This window comes from Lampetra fluviatilis, chromosome 68 (genome assembly GCF_964198595.1).
Source record: "Lampetra fluviatilis chromosome 68, kcLamFluv1.1, whole genome shotgun sequence".
In the NCBI taxonomy this organism is placed as follows: Eukaryota; Metazoa; Chordata; class Hyperoartia; order Petromyzontiformes; family Petromyzontidae; genus Lampetra; species Lampetra fluviatilis.
This window is the reverse complement of record NC_136342.1, coordinates 121,149-136,217: the sequence shown is the minus strand read 5'-3', so window position 1 is coordinate 136,217 and position 15,069 is coordinate 121,149. Positions and strand designations below refer to the sequence as shown.

Here is a 15,069-nt window from a genome sequence, read left to right as displayed (position 1 = left end):
GTCTTCTCCTCCGCTGCTACACAGCGCCCGCTTGTCCCAGCCTGATTCTGGGGACACGCTCGGGGCGTACCAAGCTCGGGGCGTACCACGCTCAGGTACCACGCTCGGGGCGTACCACGCTCGTGTACCACACTTGTGTACCACGCTCGTGGCGTACCACGCTCGGCGTACCACGCTCGTGTACCACACTCGGGGATAACCTCGCGACGGCCGAGTCCATGCGTCTGCGTGGTTTCCCCAACCCCCCCCCCCCTACCATGTGTATGCGGTGCCACCCCGGGTTGCGTGACCAACACTGATGAAGCGCGTGGGGCGACGGACGTTGGTGGCGTCCAGTTTCCTTTATTCAAATAATTTTGAGGAAAGTAGAAAAACTAAATGCGAAACGATGGACAAACGGGAGTTTGGGGCTACTCTGGAACGCCCGCATGGCTGCGCAAACGACCCCCCCACCGCCACGCTGTGGCTCACGGGGGTGGTGGTGCTACAACGACAACATGAAGCTGCAACATTGCGAGCGCAGGCTCGACCCTTCATTAGCTGGTTCTGGTGGCGGCGCTTGTGCACAGGCCCTGGTGGCGGTGATAGTGGTGGCGGTGATAGTAGTGGTGGCGGTGATAGTGGTGGTGGCGGTGATAGTGGTGGTGGCGGTGATAGTGGTCGTGGCGGTGATAGTGGTCGTGGCGGTGATAGTGGCGGTGGTGGCAGTGATAGTGGTGGTGGCGGTGATGCGGAGATCCAAATTTGCCGGAAAGAGCTGTCTACGCCTCGCTGGTGCAGCCACAGCCATTAACTTCCAGTGGCGGTGGTGGCGCCGGTGTTGCCACCAGCGCTGGCGGCGGTCGGCGGCGATTAATGAACGAGAGTTCCATTTCACCAAGAGCAGCGCCTGCTTTTGCCGGTGGCCGACTCGACCATTAACTCCCGGCGGCGGTGCTGGCGGCGGTGGCGGCGCTGGCGGCCTGGTGCAGCGTCTCGAGGTGGCGCCGGCGCTCCTTGGCGCGCGTGACGGTGGCGCGGAAGAGGCCGCAGTAGAGGCGCACGGCGCTGGGCGAGTCGTCGTTGCCCGGCACGGGGAAGGTGACGATGCTCGGGTCGCAGTTGGAGTCGACGATGCCCACGGTCGGCACGCTGAGCTTGGCGGCGTCGCGCACGGCCACGTGCTGCTCAAACGCGTTGTTCTGCGTGCCCAGGAACACCAGCAGGTCCGGCAGACGCACGCCCACGCCTGCGTGGGGGAGAGGAGGGGGGAGATGCGGGGGGAGGGACAACAGGTCGAAGTGACGTGAGCTCGTGGGCCGTGCCCATCCCATGGCCGCAAGTTCCCCATCCCCGGCACTCGGGCAGCGTTCGCTCGGAGCGTGGTGGGGGAGGGGCAGGGAGGAGGGCTGGCTCACCGTACTGCACCGGCGCGTTGGTGAGCAAGCCCCCCTGCCAGTAGCGCGCGTGGGCGAACTCGCCGCACGCGCGCGCCGTCTCCTCCACGAGGTGCGCGTGCTGGCGCGCTCTCGTCACGAACAGCACGGCGCCGCCACGGTACGCCACGTGCGCCGTGAAGTTCAGCGCCGACACCAGGTGCTCCAGCGTCTGATCCAGGTCGATGATGTCTTGACCCAGCCGGCAGCCGTAGATGTACGGGGTCATGTACCTGTTGGAGGTGGAGTGGGGGGGTCAGAGGTCAGATCGATTCGGGTCAAGTTGCATCCGTCGCTAAGCCACCCATGATGAGGAGCAGCTGGGGCTCCAACCGAGCCGCAGACGTTGCTCCTTCTAGAGGCAACACTTTCGTTTGTAACACAAAGGGGTGACTGCCCCTTCCCCAGATACAGCCTCAGGTGGTGACCACCCAGCTAACTATACAGAGGAGTTACTGCTACGAAGGGTCGGGCCCTCACTCGGGTCCGCAACCACGTACAATTGTGGCCAGGTAACCCAACCTATGGCCCATACAGTAAACCCATAGAAACAGATATCTGTAAACATCTATCGAGATACATTAAAGACAGCCACATTGTTACGATTGGACCGCAAAGTAAACTGCTGTGTGGCGAGCAGCAGCAACAGAACCTCACCATTGGCATTGAGTTCACGGACGCAGGGCCATCATAGCGAGAAGACTATCATCTGTGTGTGAACGTGACAATCTCATCCGAGTGGTGGTGCAGGGTGGCATAAAACCACCACCACGTTGACTTAACCCTAACGAGAGACACGTGGGTGGCATGAGGAGGAGGAGGCTACCTGTTGCGGCAGCCGCGTTTGTGGCCCAGGTGGACGCGTGCCGTGAAGAGGTCGCGCAGGGACACGAGCTCGGACACGCGGAAGAAGTCCGGGTGCTTGAGCGGCTCCTCCAGCACGCGGCGCTGCCACTCGGCCTCCCGCTCTGCCACGCAGACACCACATGCGTACAGACACCACATGCGTACAGACACCACATGCGTACAGACACCACATGCGTACAGACACCACATGCGTACAGACACCACATGCGTACAGACACCACATGCGTACAGACACCACATGCGTACAGACACCACATGCGTACAGACACCACATGCGTACACCGCATGCGTACAGATGAAGATCCCCCGTGTAGCCTTAACAGACTGTTGGAGCAAGTGCTGTTAGCGAGCAGCACATGTGAAGGCCGGCACTGTGGCACAAGAGGGCTTGGTGAACACCACGCTCGGCCGCCTTTGTCTCCCCAGTGGCGATGTTTACACACCACACCGGGTACAGACACACACACATGTAGACACACCGCACCAGGTACACACACACACACGTGTAGACACACCGCACCAGGTACACACACACACATGTAGCAACACCGCACTGGGTACAGACACACACAATGTAGACACACACACACATGTGTAGACACACACACACACAATGTAGACACACCGTACCACACTGAGCCACACTCTCCTGGAGCCTCCGTCCCCTCGTTCTCGCTCCCCACCCCACACCCCCCACACCCCTCACCCCCCCCACACCCCCACACACACACACCCCCCACACCCCCCACACACACCCCCCACACCCCCACACACACACAGCCCCCCCACCCCCCACACCTGCCGGCGTGCCGCCCCCACGAGCCGTCTCGAGGCCTCGCTGAGCCGGGACGGCGGCGAATGCGGCCGCGCCGCTCCTCCTGCTCCCCCCCGCCGCTCCGGACGCGCCAGGGAGCCGGCCGGCCAGCCCTGCCAGCCCTGCCCGCGCGCGGGAGATAGAAACAAACCGAAGCGACTTAGTCATCACAAACGATAGCTCCACGAAGCGGCTTATCGCGTGTGAATGTACAGCAGCAGCAGACACATTCTCTATGCGCGTGACGTTTAGAAACGTGGAGTGAAAAAAAACCGGAAGACCCGGAGAAAAATCCACGCGACCACGGGGAGAGAGACGCAAACTCCAAATATACAGCAGCAGCAGCAGGGGTCAGGGTCGCGATCGAACCCACGACCTCCTGCACAGCAGGCGAGGTAGTTAACGTCTCACCACCACGGCGAGGACACACGAAGCCATGAACCACAAGACATCAATGATGTCGTCAAGGAGCTGAAATCATCACGTGAGCTGCGTCATCCTCGCAGCAGCTTCTGGCTGCTGCCGTTGAACAATGACGGTCACCACATCGCGCACTTCCAGATGCTCTTCTGTGGCCGTCTGGAACGCTCTTCCGTCCGATATTAAGAAACCACTGGAGCTGTGCACTTTTAAATACTGCAGAATGTAAACTCACTTCTTCCTCACTTGTTTAGTTGGTTGTCCTATCCCCCGCACCTCCGATTAGCGCGGCTGGCTACCACCACCACGACCGGTACAGAAGACGTGCACTGGCTTGCTCTGATGGCCGCTGTATAATTGGAGTTTGCCTCTCACTCTCTCTCCCCGTTGTCGCGCGGATTTAGCATCTCCATTTAAAATCAACGTGTTGAGTATTCGGCGGCTAAAGATGTCCACATGACAGGCCACGGCGCTGAGCTGTCATTTGTGGGCAGGTCAATTCTGAAAAGGATCTACATAGTTCAGTGGGCCTCACCTGGTAAAATAAAGACATCGTTTAGTTTATATTTGTAGATACAAGGCGCAGGTTCGTGGGAGGGGACCCGGCAAAGGGGTCACAGGGAGAGGGGTCACAGGGAGAGGGGTCACAGGGGCAGGCGGTATCCAGGGGAGGGGAGCCAGGGGAGGGGACACTAGAAAGGGGACCCAGGGGTGAGGGGACCCTGGGACAGGGGGCTCAGGACTCAGGGTGAGGGGACCCGGGGAAGGGACCCCCAGGGCTCAGGGACCCCAGGCCCCAGTGGGAGGGGACCCGGGGAAGGGGGCTCAGGGACCCCAGGGTGAGGGGACCCCTGTGGAGGGGCCCCTGTGGGAGGGGGCCCGGGAAGGGGTCCCCGGGACTCGGGGTCTCTCACCACGCAGCGACCTCCACGCCGACATGACGGGGGCGGCCATTGCTCCGACGTCACTCTCCCACACGTGACCGCGCGGCAAGCGATGCCAGAATCTGGAGGGAAAAACCCTCCGCAATGAACCAGCACCATCGGCATTGCTCTTTCCACTGCTAGATTAGCCCCCCCCCCCCCACGGAGGTCATGGGGTCACTAGACCATACTTCACCACGCTGGTCTGTGCGGGCTCTTTGACGGCTTACGCCGACCTGCCAACTCACCCCGTGCTCACACTCACCCCCGTGCTCACACTCACACCGACCTGCCAACTCACCCCGTGCTCACACTCACCCCGTGCTCACACTCACACCGACCTGCCAACTCACCCCGTGCTCACACTCACACCGACCTGCCAACTCACCCCGTGCTCACACTCACACCGACCTGCCAACTCACCCCGTGCTCACATTCACACCGACCTGCCAACTCACCCCGTGCTCACACTCACACCGACCTGCCAACTCACCCCCGTGCTCACACTCACACCGACCTGCCAACTCACCCCGTGCTCACACTCACACCGACCTGCCAACTCACCCCGTGCTCACACTCACACCGACCTGCCAACTCACCCCCGTGTTCACACTCACACCGACCTGCCAACTCACCCCGTGCTCACACTCACACCGACCTGCCAACTCTCCCCCGTGCTCACACTCACACCGACCTGCCAACTCACCCCGTGCTCACACTCACACCGACCTGCCAACTCACCCCGTGCTCACACTCACACCGACCTGCCAACTCACCCCGAGCTCACACTCACACCGACCTGCCAACTCTCCCCGTGCTCACACTCACACCGACCTGCCAACTCACCCCGTGCTCACACTCACACCGACCTGCCAACTCACCCCGAGCTCACACTCACACCGACCTGCCAACTCACCCCGTGCTCACACTCACACCGACCTGCCAACTCACCCCGAGCTCACACTCACACCGACCTGCCAACTCTCCCCGTGCTCACACTCACCGACCTGCCAACTCACCCCGTGCTCACACTCACACCGACGTGTGCTGTCTGTCCACCAGTTGCCACTGCTGTGCACCAGCCGGCGCTATTACACTACATGGTGGGGAGCCATGGCACAGCGGAAAGCGCACCTCACTAGACGCACCCAGCAACCCGAGTTGGATTTCTGCTCAATAACAGTAGCGAATATCTGAACCGGTCGTGGTCTTCCCCTAGGTCGACTCAGCCTTAAACGAATACCTGGTGTGGTGTATAAAAAGGGAGACAAATGCAGCCACCCACCCCTCGTATACCGTGCTGGTCTTCAAAGGTGCTTGCAAACAGCACTTGCCCCGACAGTTTGCTTAGGCTACACAGGAGATCTTCGCCTTTTTATGTTAAAGGTGCGTGGCGCAAGAAATTGCAGGGCTGCACCTGTAGCTTGTTCGGTATCAGACACAGATGTGTCACCACGGTGGTGAATGTGAACCGTCTCGCCTGGTCCACAGGTCGTGGGGTCGAACCCGACCCTGACACCTGCTGTAGATTTGGAGTTTACAAAGTCTCTCTCCTGATGGGAGCATTGATATTTCTCCGGGTCCTCTGGTTTTTCCCTCCACATTCAGAATTGACGTGCGTTTGGAGTATTTTGCTGCAATCAATTTCCACGTGATCAGCCACTTCGTTGAGCTGTCATTTGATATCCAAGTCACTTCTGAGAAACAGCTATAGGCTCAGTGGGCCTTACCCGGTAAAATAGAAAATAATAATACAAAATCCAGTAATTTTGACTGTTCAGAAACATCGGCCAGAGTTGGGCACGTCGCTGGGATTAGGGACAATGGTTGGCGGTGAGAAAAACAACTTGAGCGGCATCCAAAAGGAAGGATTGTGCCTTAGAGGACATCCACGGTGAAGATAGAGCGATGAGATCAGCTCGGTGGGCGCTGGTTAGATCGTTACATCGCGCAGCTCCATCCTATTCCCCGCTCGCATCTTCATTTGATCTTTGTGATCCCGGTCTGCCTTCAATAATTGCTATCAGTGCACAGGCCCTGCTTGTGTATGTTGCATTTATTTTGCACCGTACACAGCCAAGCATGCTAATCATTTTTTTATGTATCGATGTAGGTTTCACAGCTTGATTTATTCGAGAAGCTCTGAAAAACTGCTCTTTGGGGATAGCCATGGGGGGCGCTGCTTCTGTGAGCGCTGTGAAGGAGATGGGAGCAGCGCTCGGCACGGATGTCCAGAAAGGGCAGCTTTCAAGTAAGAGCATTTCTCAATCGATTCCTTTATTTCAGCGAAGCCCGCTGTACGCTGACAGACACAGGACCCGGGCAAAAAAACTGTTGGTCTTTGTTCATTTACAGAGATTTGTAAACTCAATCACACGCCCTCCTGGCGAGTCCCAAGGACTGCAAACCCCCACACTGTCCCTGGGTATAACCCTTGGTTCATGATTTTGGTATATTCGCCACCACCCCGACAAGAACCCATTCCACCCAACATGTCATTCCTCGCCTGTTTAACCTCACACAGTTGATGGATCCCATCAACCTCCGTTAACCGCACAGTTGCCTCCCTCCTGCTAACTTCCTTTAACCTCCCACAACCAAGTTTGTACGTGTGTTGAATTTATTTCGCACCGCACGTAGCCAACCGTGCTAATCGAAGGTGCGGCTAACGCACGGTCGGTCAACCTTCACACAAACATCTTGCTGAGGGCGCGGCCCAGCCTGGCCGCCTCCTCCCTCTCGCGCGCGCGCACCCCCTGCATGGCGGCGAGCACCGCCGCGTTCCTCGGCTCCGCGCTCAGCGCCAGCTCCAGGTCGGACCTCGCCGCCTCCAGCTCCCCGAGCTGCGCCAGCGCCGTCGCCCGCCGGTGAAGCCACTTGGCCGAGCCCGGCACGAGCTCCAGGGCCCGGCCGCAGCTCTCCACGGCGTTGCGCGGCTGCCCCAGCCGCAGCTGGCACGCGGCGGCGTTGGCGTAGAGGGCGGCCGCCAGCGGCCGGAAGCGGTCGGCGGGCAGGCGCGGGGGCCGCAGCGGGAGGAGAAGGCGCAGCGCCTTGGCGTATCGCCACGCGGCGGCGCGCGTCGAGCCCTCCGAGAAGCGGGCGGCGCCGCGCTCCTTGTGGTGGAGCGCGCGGGCCCAGCGCGCCTCCGCGTCCATCTCCCACCACTCGGGCTCGCGCGTGAATCCGCGCAGCTCCACCCGGAGCGGCGGCGGCCGCGGCGGCGCAAGGCGGAGCCGGAGCTCGCAGACTTCGCCGCGCCGCATCGTCTCCAGGCACCGGTCGACCGCGTCGACCGCGTCCGTGTCGCCCTCGCCCACGGTCACCTGGAGCCACACGTCCAGCACGAACGGGAACGACGGGCACGGGCTCCCGGGGCCGGGGGCCGTGGAGTCGAGACCGGAGCTCGGGTCGGCGTCGGAGGCGCTGGGTTGAGGGTTGGGCTTGATGGAGACGGAACCGGTCACTTTATCGGTCGAGCCAGGGTTGAGGCTGCAGCTGGCGGAGCCGGGACTGGAGCTCGGCTCGGGGTCTGTGGAGCTGCTCCCGAGATCGGCGAGGTCTGCGACGCTCGGGTTGGTATCAGAGTATGTGGAACCGGGATTAGGGCAGGTGGAGGCGGACCGGGAGCCTCGATCGTTGGGGTTGACGGAGCCCGCGGCCGCCCCCGGCGCGAGGCTAAATCTGACGAGGCAGCGCGCGCCGTCGCGCGGCCTCCGGAGCCCGTGCCCCGGCGTGATCTCGCGCTTCGTGAACACGCCTCCCGGGCACCGCCACTCGCCTGGTGCCGACTGCTCCTCCATGAAAACCTCTGGGGGGAGACACAGAAACATTGGGGGGGTGTGAGAGACGGGAGATAGAGGGGTCTTCATTTCTTGTATGACTGATGTAGATGCAGAGCCACTGCAATTTCATTCAGGTGGTCAAGCCAAATAACCGTGTCGTGAGCAGCCGAGTGGATCGCTGTTGTGATGTCGCCTTCGTATGTGTGGGTCGGGCATCGCGTCATTATACGTCGCATCAGGTATCCGTACCTGCCATGGGTCATGCAGCGGATGCGATTTAGGATGGAGCATGAGCTTCGTGGAAGGTCAAAGCCAGGGGTATCTTGTGTTGGGTCTTTCACAAGGCGGTGTTTGTGTGCAAGTTCCTTTGAACTCCATTCAGGTCTCCAAGCTTCATCGGGGTTCAATTTGTATTACTTAAGGTGAAGCGCACGGGTCCAAAAGGGCTCACGTATCTTCAAGCGATGCCGAGGGACGTTGAAGTTCCTGATGGATGGGAATGGATGGGGAGAGAGGGGAGATCACACAAAGCAAATGGGGACCCCGACCAAGCGGGGGGGGGAGGGAGACGCCCCCCTTTGTGGGGGGAGAGAACCCCGAGAGGCGAGCGGGGAGTCTTCGGGGCGAGGGGGGGACCCCACGAATATGTGATTCGAGCCTAGGGCGACACCAGATAAAGGGGCGCCCTGATTAGGGGACCCTGTGGTGAGGGGACTGTCGAGAAAGAGACTTTGGGGAAAGGGAGCACGGGGAGGGTAGGGGGACCCCTAGAGAGGGGGGAAAGGGGGTCTCGGACCCCGTTGAATGGGTTCGGTAGGATTCTTAGGGTTCTACGCACCGTGGTGGGATGTGCAGCCGCTTCCTGCGCGCCGCAGTCACGGGGGGGGGGGGGGGTAGTTTCACCCGTCGCGTTTGAGTCGCCAGTCCGCAGCTCTCAGCTCGCAACTCCCACGCGGAGCCGGCGAGACGCCGCGTCCCCCCCCCCCCAGAGCTCACCTGGCGAGACGCCGCGTCCCCCCCCCCCAGAGCTCACCTACGAGACGCCGCGCCCCCCCCCCCCCAGAGCTCACCTAAGAGACGCCGCGTCCCCCCCCCCCGAGCTCACCTACGAGACGCCGCGTCCCCCCCCCCCAGAGCTCACCTACGAGACGCCGCGCCCCCCCCCCCCAGAGCTCACCTGGCGAGACGCCGCGTCCCCCCCCCCCAGAGCTCACCTCGCGAGACGCCGCGTCCACCCCCCCAGAGCTCATCTACGAGACGCCGCGTCCCCCCCCCCAGAGCTCACCTACGAGACGCCGCGCCCCCCCCCCACCCCAGAGCTCACCTGGCGAGACGCCGCGTCCCCCCCCCCCAGAGCTCACCTACGAGACGCCGCGCCCCCCCCCCCCAGAGCTCACCTGGCGAGACGCCGCGTCCCCCCCCCCCAGAGCTCACCTCGCGAGACGCCGCGTCCACCCCCCCAGAGCTCACCTACGAGACGCCGCGTCCCCCCCCCCCAGAGCTCACCTACGAGACGCCGCGCCCCCCCCCCCCCAGAGCTCACCTGGCGAGACGCCGCGTCCCCCCCCCCCAGAGCTCACCTACGAGACGCCGCGCCCCCCCCCCAGAGCTCACCTGGCGAGACGCCGCGTCCCCCCCCCCAGAGCTCACCTCGCGAGACGCCGCGTCCCCCCCCCCAGAGCTCACCTACGAGACGCCGCGTCCCCCCCCCCAGAGCTCACCTGGCGAGACGCCGCGTCCCCCCCCCCCAGAGCTCACCTGGCGAGACGCCGCGTCCCCCCCCCCCAGAGCTCACCTACGAGACGCCGCGTCCCCCCCCCCCCAGAGCTCACCTGGCGAGACGCCGCGTCCCCCCCCCCCCAGAGCTCACCTGGCGAGACGCCGCGTCCCCCCCCCCTCAGAGCTCACCTGGCGAGACGCCGCGTCCCCCCCCCCCCAGAGCTCACCTACGAGACGCCGCGTCCCCCCCCCCCAGAGCTCACCTGGCGAGACGCCGCGTCCCCCCCCCCCAGAGCTCACCTACGAGACGCCGCGTCCCCCCCCCCCCCCCCAGAGCTCACCTGGCGAGACGCCGCGTCCCCCCCCCAGAGCTCACCTACGAGACGCCGCGTCCCCCCCCCCCCCAGAGCTCACCTGGCGAGACGCCGCGTCAACCCCCCCCCCCCCCCCAGAGCTCACCTACGAGACGCCGCGTCCCCCCCCCCCCCCAGAGCTCACCTACGAGACGCCGCGCCCCCCCCCCCCCAGAGCTCACCTGGCGAGACGCCGCGTCCCCCCCCCCCCAGAGCTCACCTACGAGACGCCGCGCCCCCCCCCAGAGCTCACCTGGCGAGACGCCGCGTCCCCCCCCCCCCAGAGCTCACCTCGCGAGACGCCGCGTCCCCCCCCCCAGAGCTCACCTCGCGAGACGCCGCGTCCCCCCCCCCCCAGAGCTCACCTCGCGAGACGCCGCGTCCCCCCCCCAGAGCTCACCTACGAGACGCCGCGTCCACCCCCCCAGAGCTCACCTGGCGAGAGCCTCTCGGGGCCAGGCCGCGCTCCACAATCCCCAGCGCGGATAGGCGCGGGCGCGTGACGAGTCGAAGGCCGCGGGTCACGTGATAGGCCGCAGCGGACCAATGGGAGCGCGGATGCTGTCCCGAGTGCGCTCCTACGCGAGAACCAATCGGGGGTCGCGTTGCTGGATGCAATTGGCCAATGGGAGCGCGCGAGAGTGGCGGAGACGGCCACATCGGCATGAGGGGCCTGGTCGCTGTTGCCATGGGGACGCCGCCTGCTCCTCGCCCGCGCTAATTGCCGCCTCGTCAAGGAGTTCGGCCTCCTCGTTACCTCCTCGTTACCGCTTCGTTACCTCCTCGTTATCGCCTCGTTACCTCGTGACCGCCTCGTTACCTCCTCGTGACCGCCACTGGAGTCTCGCCAGAGTGGAAAACATTCCCAGGTTCACGGCGCGTGGGGGACGGCGGCGAGAGAGGAGCGGAGTTTTTGAGAACGTCGAGAGTGACGTTTGTCTTGTTGAAGGTAATAACTTGACGAGGCTTAATTAGCGCTCATTAACGCCACTTAAGGCGGCCACACTTGGCGGCGGCGTCGTCGTCTTGAGACTGTGGACGTCGGGCGGGATGGTGGTTGTGTGTGAGGGAGGGTGGTTGTGTGTGAGGGAGGGTGGTTGTGTGTGAGGGAGGGTGGTTGTGTGTGAGGGAGGGTGGTTGTGTGTGAGGGAGGGTGGTTGTGTGTGAGGGAGGGTGGTTGTGTGTGAGGGAGGGTGGTTGTGTGTGAGGGAGGGTGGTTGTGTGTGAGGGAGGGTGGTTGTGTGTGAGGGAGGGTGGTTGTGTGTGAGGGAGGATGGTTGTGTGTGAGGGAGGGAGGGTGGTTGTGTGTGAGGGAGGGTGGTTGTGTGTGAGGGAGGGTGGTTGTGTGTGAGGGAGGGTGGTTGTGTGTGAGGGAGGGTGGTTGTGTGTGAGGGAGGGTGGTTGTGTGTGAGGGAGGGAGGGTGGTTGTGTGTGAGGGAGGGTGGTTGTGTGTGAGGGAGGGTGGTTGTGTGTGAGGGAGGGTGGTTGTGTGTGAGGGAGGATGGTTGTGTGTGAGGGAGGGAGGGTGGTTGTGTGTGAGGGAGGGTGGTTGTGTGTGAGGGAGGGTGGTTGTGTGTGAGGGAGGGTGGTTGTGTGTGAGGGAGGGTGGTTGTGTGTGAGGGAGGGTGGTTGTGTGTGAGGGGGGGTGGTTGTGTGTGAGGGAGGGTGGTTGTGTGTGAGGGAGGGTGGTTGTGTGTGAGGGGGGGTGGTTGTGTGTGAGGGAGGGTGGTTGTGTGTGAGGGAGGGTGGTTGTGTGTGAGGGAGGGTGGTTGTGTGTGAGGGAGGGTGGTTGTGTGTGAGGGAGGGTGGTTGTGTGTGAGGGAGGGTGGTTGTGTGTGAGGGAGGGTGGTTGTGTGTGAGGGAGGGTGGTTGTGTGTGAGGGAGGGTGGTTGTGTGTGAGGGAGGGAGGGTGGTTGTGTGTGAGGGAGGGAGGGTGGTTGTGTGTGAGGGAGGGAGGGTGGTTGTGTGTGAGGGAGGGAGGGTGGTTGTGTGTGAGGGAGGGAGGGTGGTTGTGTGAGGGAGGGAGGGTGGTTGTGTGTGAGGGAGGGAGGGTGGTTGTGTGTGAGGGAGGGAGGGTGGTTGTGTGTGAGGGGGGGTGGTTGTGTGTGAGGGAGGGTGGTTGTGTGTGAGGGAGGGTGGTTGTGTGTGAGGGAGGGTGGTTGTGTGTGAGGGGGGGTGGTTGTGTGTGAGGGGGGGTGGTTGTGTGTGAGGGAGGGAGGGTGGTTGTGTGTGAGGGGGGGTGGTTGTGTGTGAGGGAGGGTGGTGAAGGGTTAATTAATCGCCACCAAAGCCGTGAACTGTGAAGGCGACAGAGTGGCGAGAGGGGCCGCGGGCGAGAAGATTCGTCATTGGGCTCCCTCGAAACTCACGAATAACACCGATGACAGGGCGGCACTGCGATTGTCTTAATGCGAGGTGCAGTGCTTGAGGCCGTGAGTGTCGTCGTTGTCGCTGTGATGAAAGGTTGTTGATGTTATTACGACGAGTGTCGTGGTCGCTGCGGTGTCGCTACTGCTTCAGGAAGTACACGCTGCTTAATACAGCAATGACATTGGTTATTGTAGTTACCTTGACTTAAAGCTTTTCTTTAGTCACTTTATTTTCATTTGTATTCTTTTATCGTTCTATCTACGTGACTTTACCGAAAGACCCAAAGAATATTGCAGTTATCGGCAATTATTGCCGCCGCCACCACCCGGAAAGAGTGCTGTTTCAATGCAGCAACAACAACCCTCGTTAACCTCCATAGCACTCGGGACGCAGTCGGGACGCAGGCGCGAGGGAGGATCACGGTTCGCTCGCAGTGCGTGGCCTTGAACCCCGACACGTCGTTCCGTGTCGCTCGCAATGCGTGGCTTGGCAAGGGGACGTACAGTGTGGACAATAGGCGACGATTCGGGCAGTGACCTTTCTGTAGAGCGCACGCACAGAGAGCTGTTGAAGTTACCCGGCGGCTGTGCTCCGCCTGTCACTGCCGCCTGCTGGGCAAGGCCGCTGCTGTTCAGTCTCTTCCCTTCTCCATTCTGTCTCCACCCAGACCTCGGTCTGCGTTCCATCTCTGTCGTCAGTTGTTTGCATGACGTGTCCTGCCACATTTCACATTTCCGCCTTCACAGCAACAGCAGCATCGTAGACGTCTCAAGTTGGACATGAGTTGCACGGTCGCTTTGTCGAGACGAGAGGCACGAGAATGTGTGGTGGAGAGTATCATGAGATGAGAGGGGAGAAGCAGGAGAGTGCGTGGAAGGTAGTAGAGTGAGGGGAGAGAGAGGTAAGATCGGTATTGGCTAGTCCATTGACACAAACCATCTCTATTATTAAGGGTGACCTACATACACCACTGCTCTGATTTCTATTTACAGTCCTTCATTGCTGTTGTTTATTTTACGGATTTAACTGTTGCCATTATGGTGACCCAGGTCTCAAATGAGACTCCTATCCGAGCCTGGGTTCTCACCTGTTTAAACAAAACGAACTGATAACTGGAACACAAAGCAATGCAATAAACATGAGATGAAGGTCAATAACCCAACCCTGTACACGTGGAAGACGTCACTCGTACCCCACAGGGGGTGAGAACTCGAGCCGAATGCATGGCAGCAGCAGATCACGTCATTACTCTCTGTAGGTCTATTGAGCTTCAGGCTAGAGATGGGTCTTGTTTGACCAAACTCCACGCTGGTTCATGCGGGTTGGTGGAGAGGGGGGGTAGGACCGGTTCGGATATCGCTCGCCGGCTGGTGTTGGCCTCTGCCGGGAATCAATCTCGGGTCGCTGTCGTGAAGGCATCTCATCCCGGTTATCTGCGATGTACACATTCATCGAGTGGATTGACAAAGGGCTGTACATTATGACGTGGAAGCTGTTTTTAGGCGTAGGTCAAAAATAAGCAACACGTCTCTGACACTGGTGGAGGAAGGCAGATAGAGATGCATCTAAACTAAACTACGTTTTATTTTACCAGGTAAGATCCACTAAGCTACATAGCTCTTTTCAGAAGAGACCTGGCCACAAATGATAGCTTCAACAAGGGGCTTATCGCGTGGAAGTTTATAGCAGCCAACCACTAGAAATGCACTTCGATTCTACATGTGGAGGAAAAAGCCAGAGTGCCCAGAGAAAAATCCACGCTACCACGGGGAGAAAAACACGCACATTTCAAAATACAGCAGGCGACAGGTTTTCGATTGGACCCATGACCTCCTGCATACCAGGCGAGGTAGTTAACATCTCCTGGCCACCGTGGCACCCCAAGCTCACTGCATAGAAGCAGCGAGAGGAGATCAGCGGTGCAGAGGGTCGCGGTTCAAATTCGGGAAGGCCAACCTGGATATTACCATGGTGGATATTAGTGATGTAAAATGCTCGCCATCTGCTTGCCCCGACTTCATTCGAAGCGAGGTAGATGATTCATTGTATGCCGGCCTGCGGCACGGGACAAACTTTTACAAATGTGAAGCGAAAAATTACACCGCAAAAGTACTCAATTGGAATTACACACGTCTATATCCGTAGGTGAAACGGCATGAAAGTTGAATGTTGATCATGATGATCTCACTCTTATCATTTGACAGCTGACCCCCACCTTTGTCTGTGACGACCCCAGAACAACCCTCTCAGCACTGCGACCCTGAGCTGACCAGCGCTGCCCGTTGATGACGAAGACGGTGATGATGATGGCGCCGGTGGCAGCGGCGTGATGATATGATGGTCGTGTACAGGGATTGGGGGGGGGAGCAGTGAGAGGGGGAGCAGTGAGAGGGGGGAGCAGGGCGA

General features: G+C 60.8%; 2 protein-coding genes across 11 annotated transcripts; both read right to left on the bottom strand.

The window, feature by feature from the left end:
* Positions 1–271: 271 nt before the first annotated feature.
* MRPS2 (mitochondrial ribosomal protein S2) lies at positions 272–4,538 on the bottom strand. The gene is made up of 5 exons (XM_078883023.1): positions 4,431–4,538; positions 3,081–3,218; positions 2,242–2,383; positions 1,398–1,648; positions 272–1,228 (listed from the first exon to the last, which is right to left on the bottom strand). The coding sequence occupies exons 1-5, from the start codon at positions 4,468–4,470 to the stop codon at positions 918–920; spliced, it is 882 nt and encodes a 293-aa protein (XP_078739149.1). The 5' UTR covers positions 4,471–4,538; the 3' UTR covers positions 272–917.
* A 2,157-nt stretch (positions 4,539–6,695) lies between these two features.
* Positions 6,696–10,935, bottom strand: LOC144952478 (FK506-binding protein-like). 10 transcript variants are annotated; one of them, XM_078882912.1, is made up of 4 exons: positions 10,729–10,874; positions 10,282–10,316; positions 8,471–8,707; positions 6,696–8,247 (listed from the first exon to the last, which is right to left on the bottom strand). In XM_078882912.1, exons 3-4 carry the CDS (start codon positions 8,475–8,477, stop codon positions 7,127–7,129), a joined length of 1,128 nt encoding a protein of 375 aa, XP_078739038.1. In that variant the 5' UTR covers positions 8,478–8,707; positions 10,282–10,316; positions 10,729–10,874; the 3' UTR covers positions 6,696–7,126. The 10 variants fall into 10 exon arrangements, with proteins under 10 accessions (XP_078739038.1, XP_078739031.1, XP_078739030.1 ...); XM_078882905.1 differs by lacking the exon at positions 10,282–10,316 and having other exon boundaries at positions 10,694–10,874; XM_078882904.1 differs by lacking the exon at positions 10,282–10,316.
* Between the last annotated feature and the right edge of the window lie 4,134 nt (positions 10,936–15,069).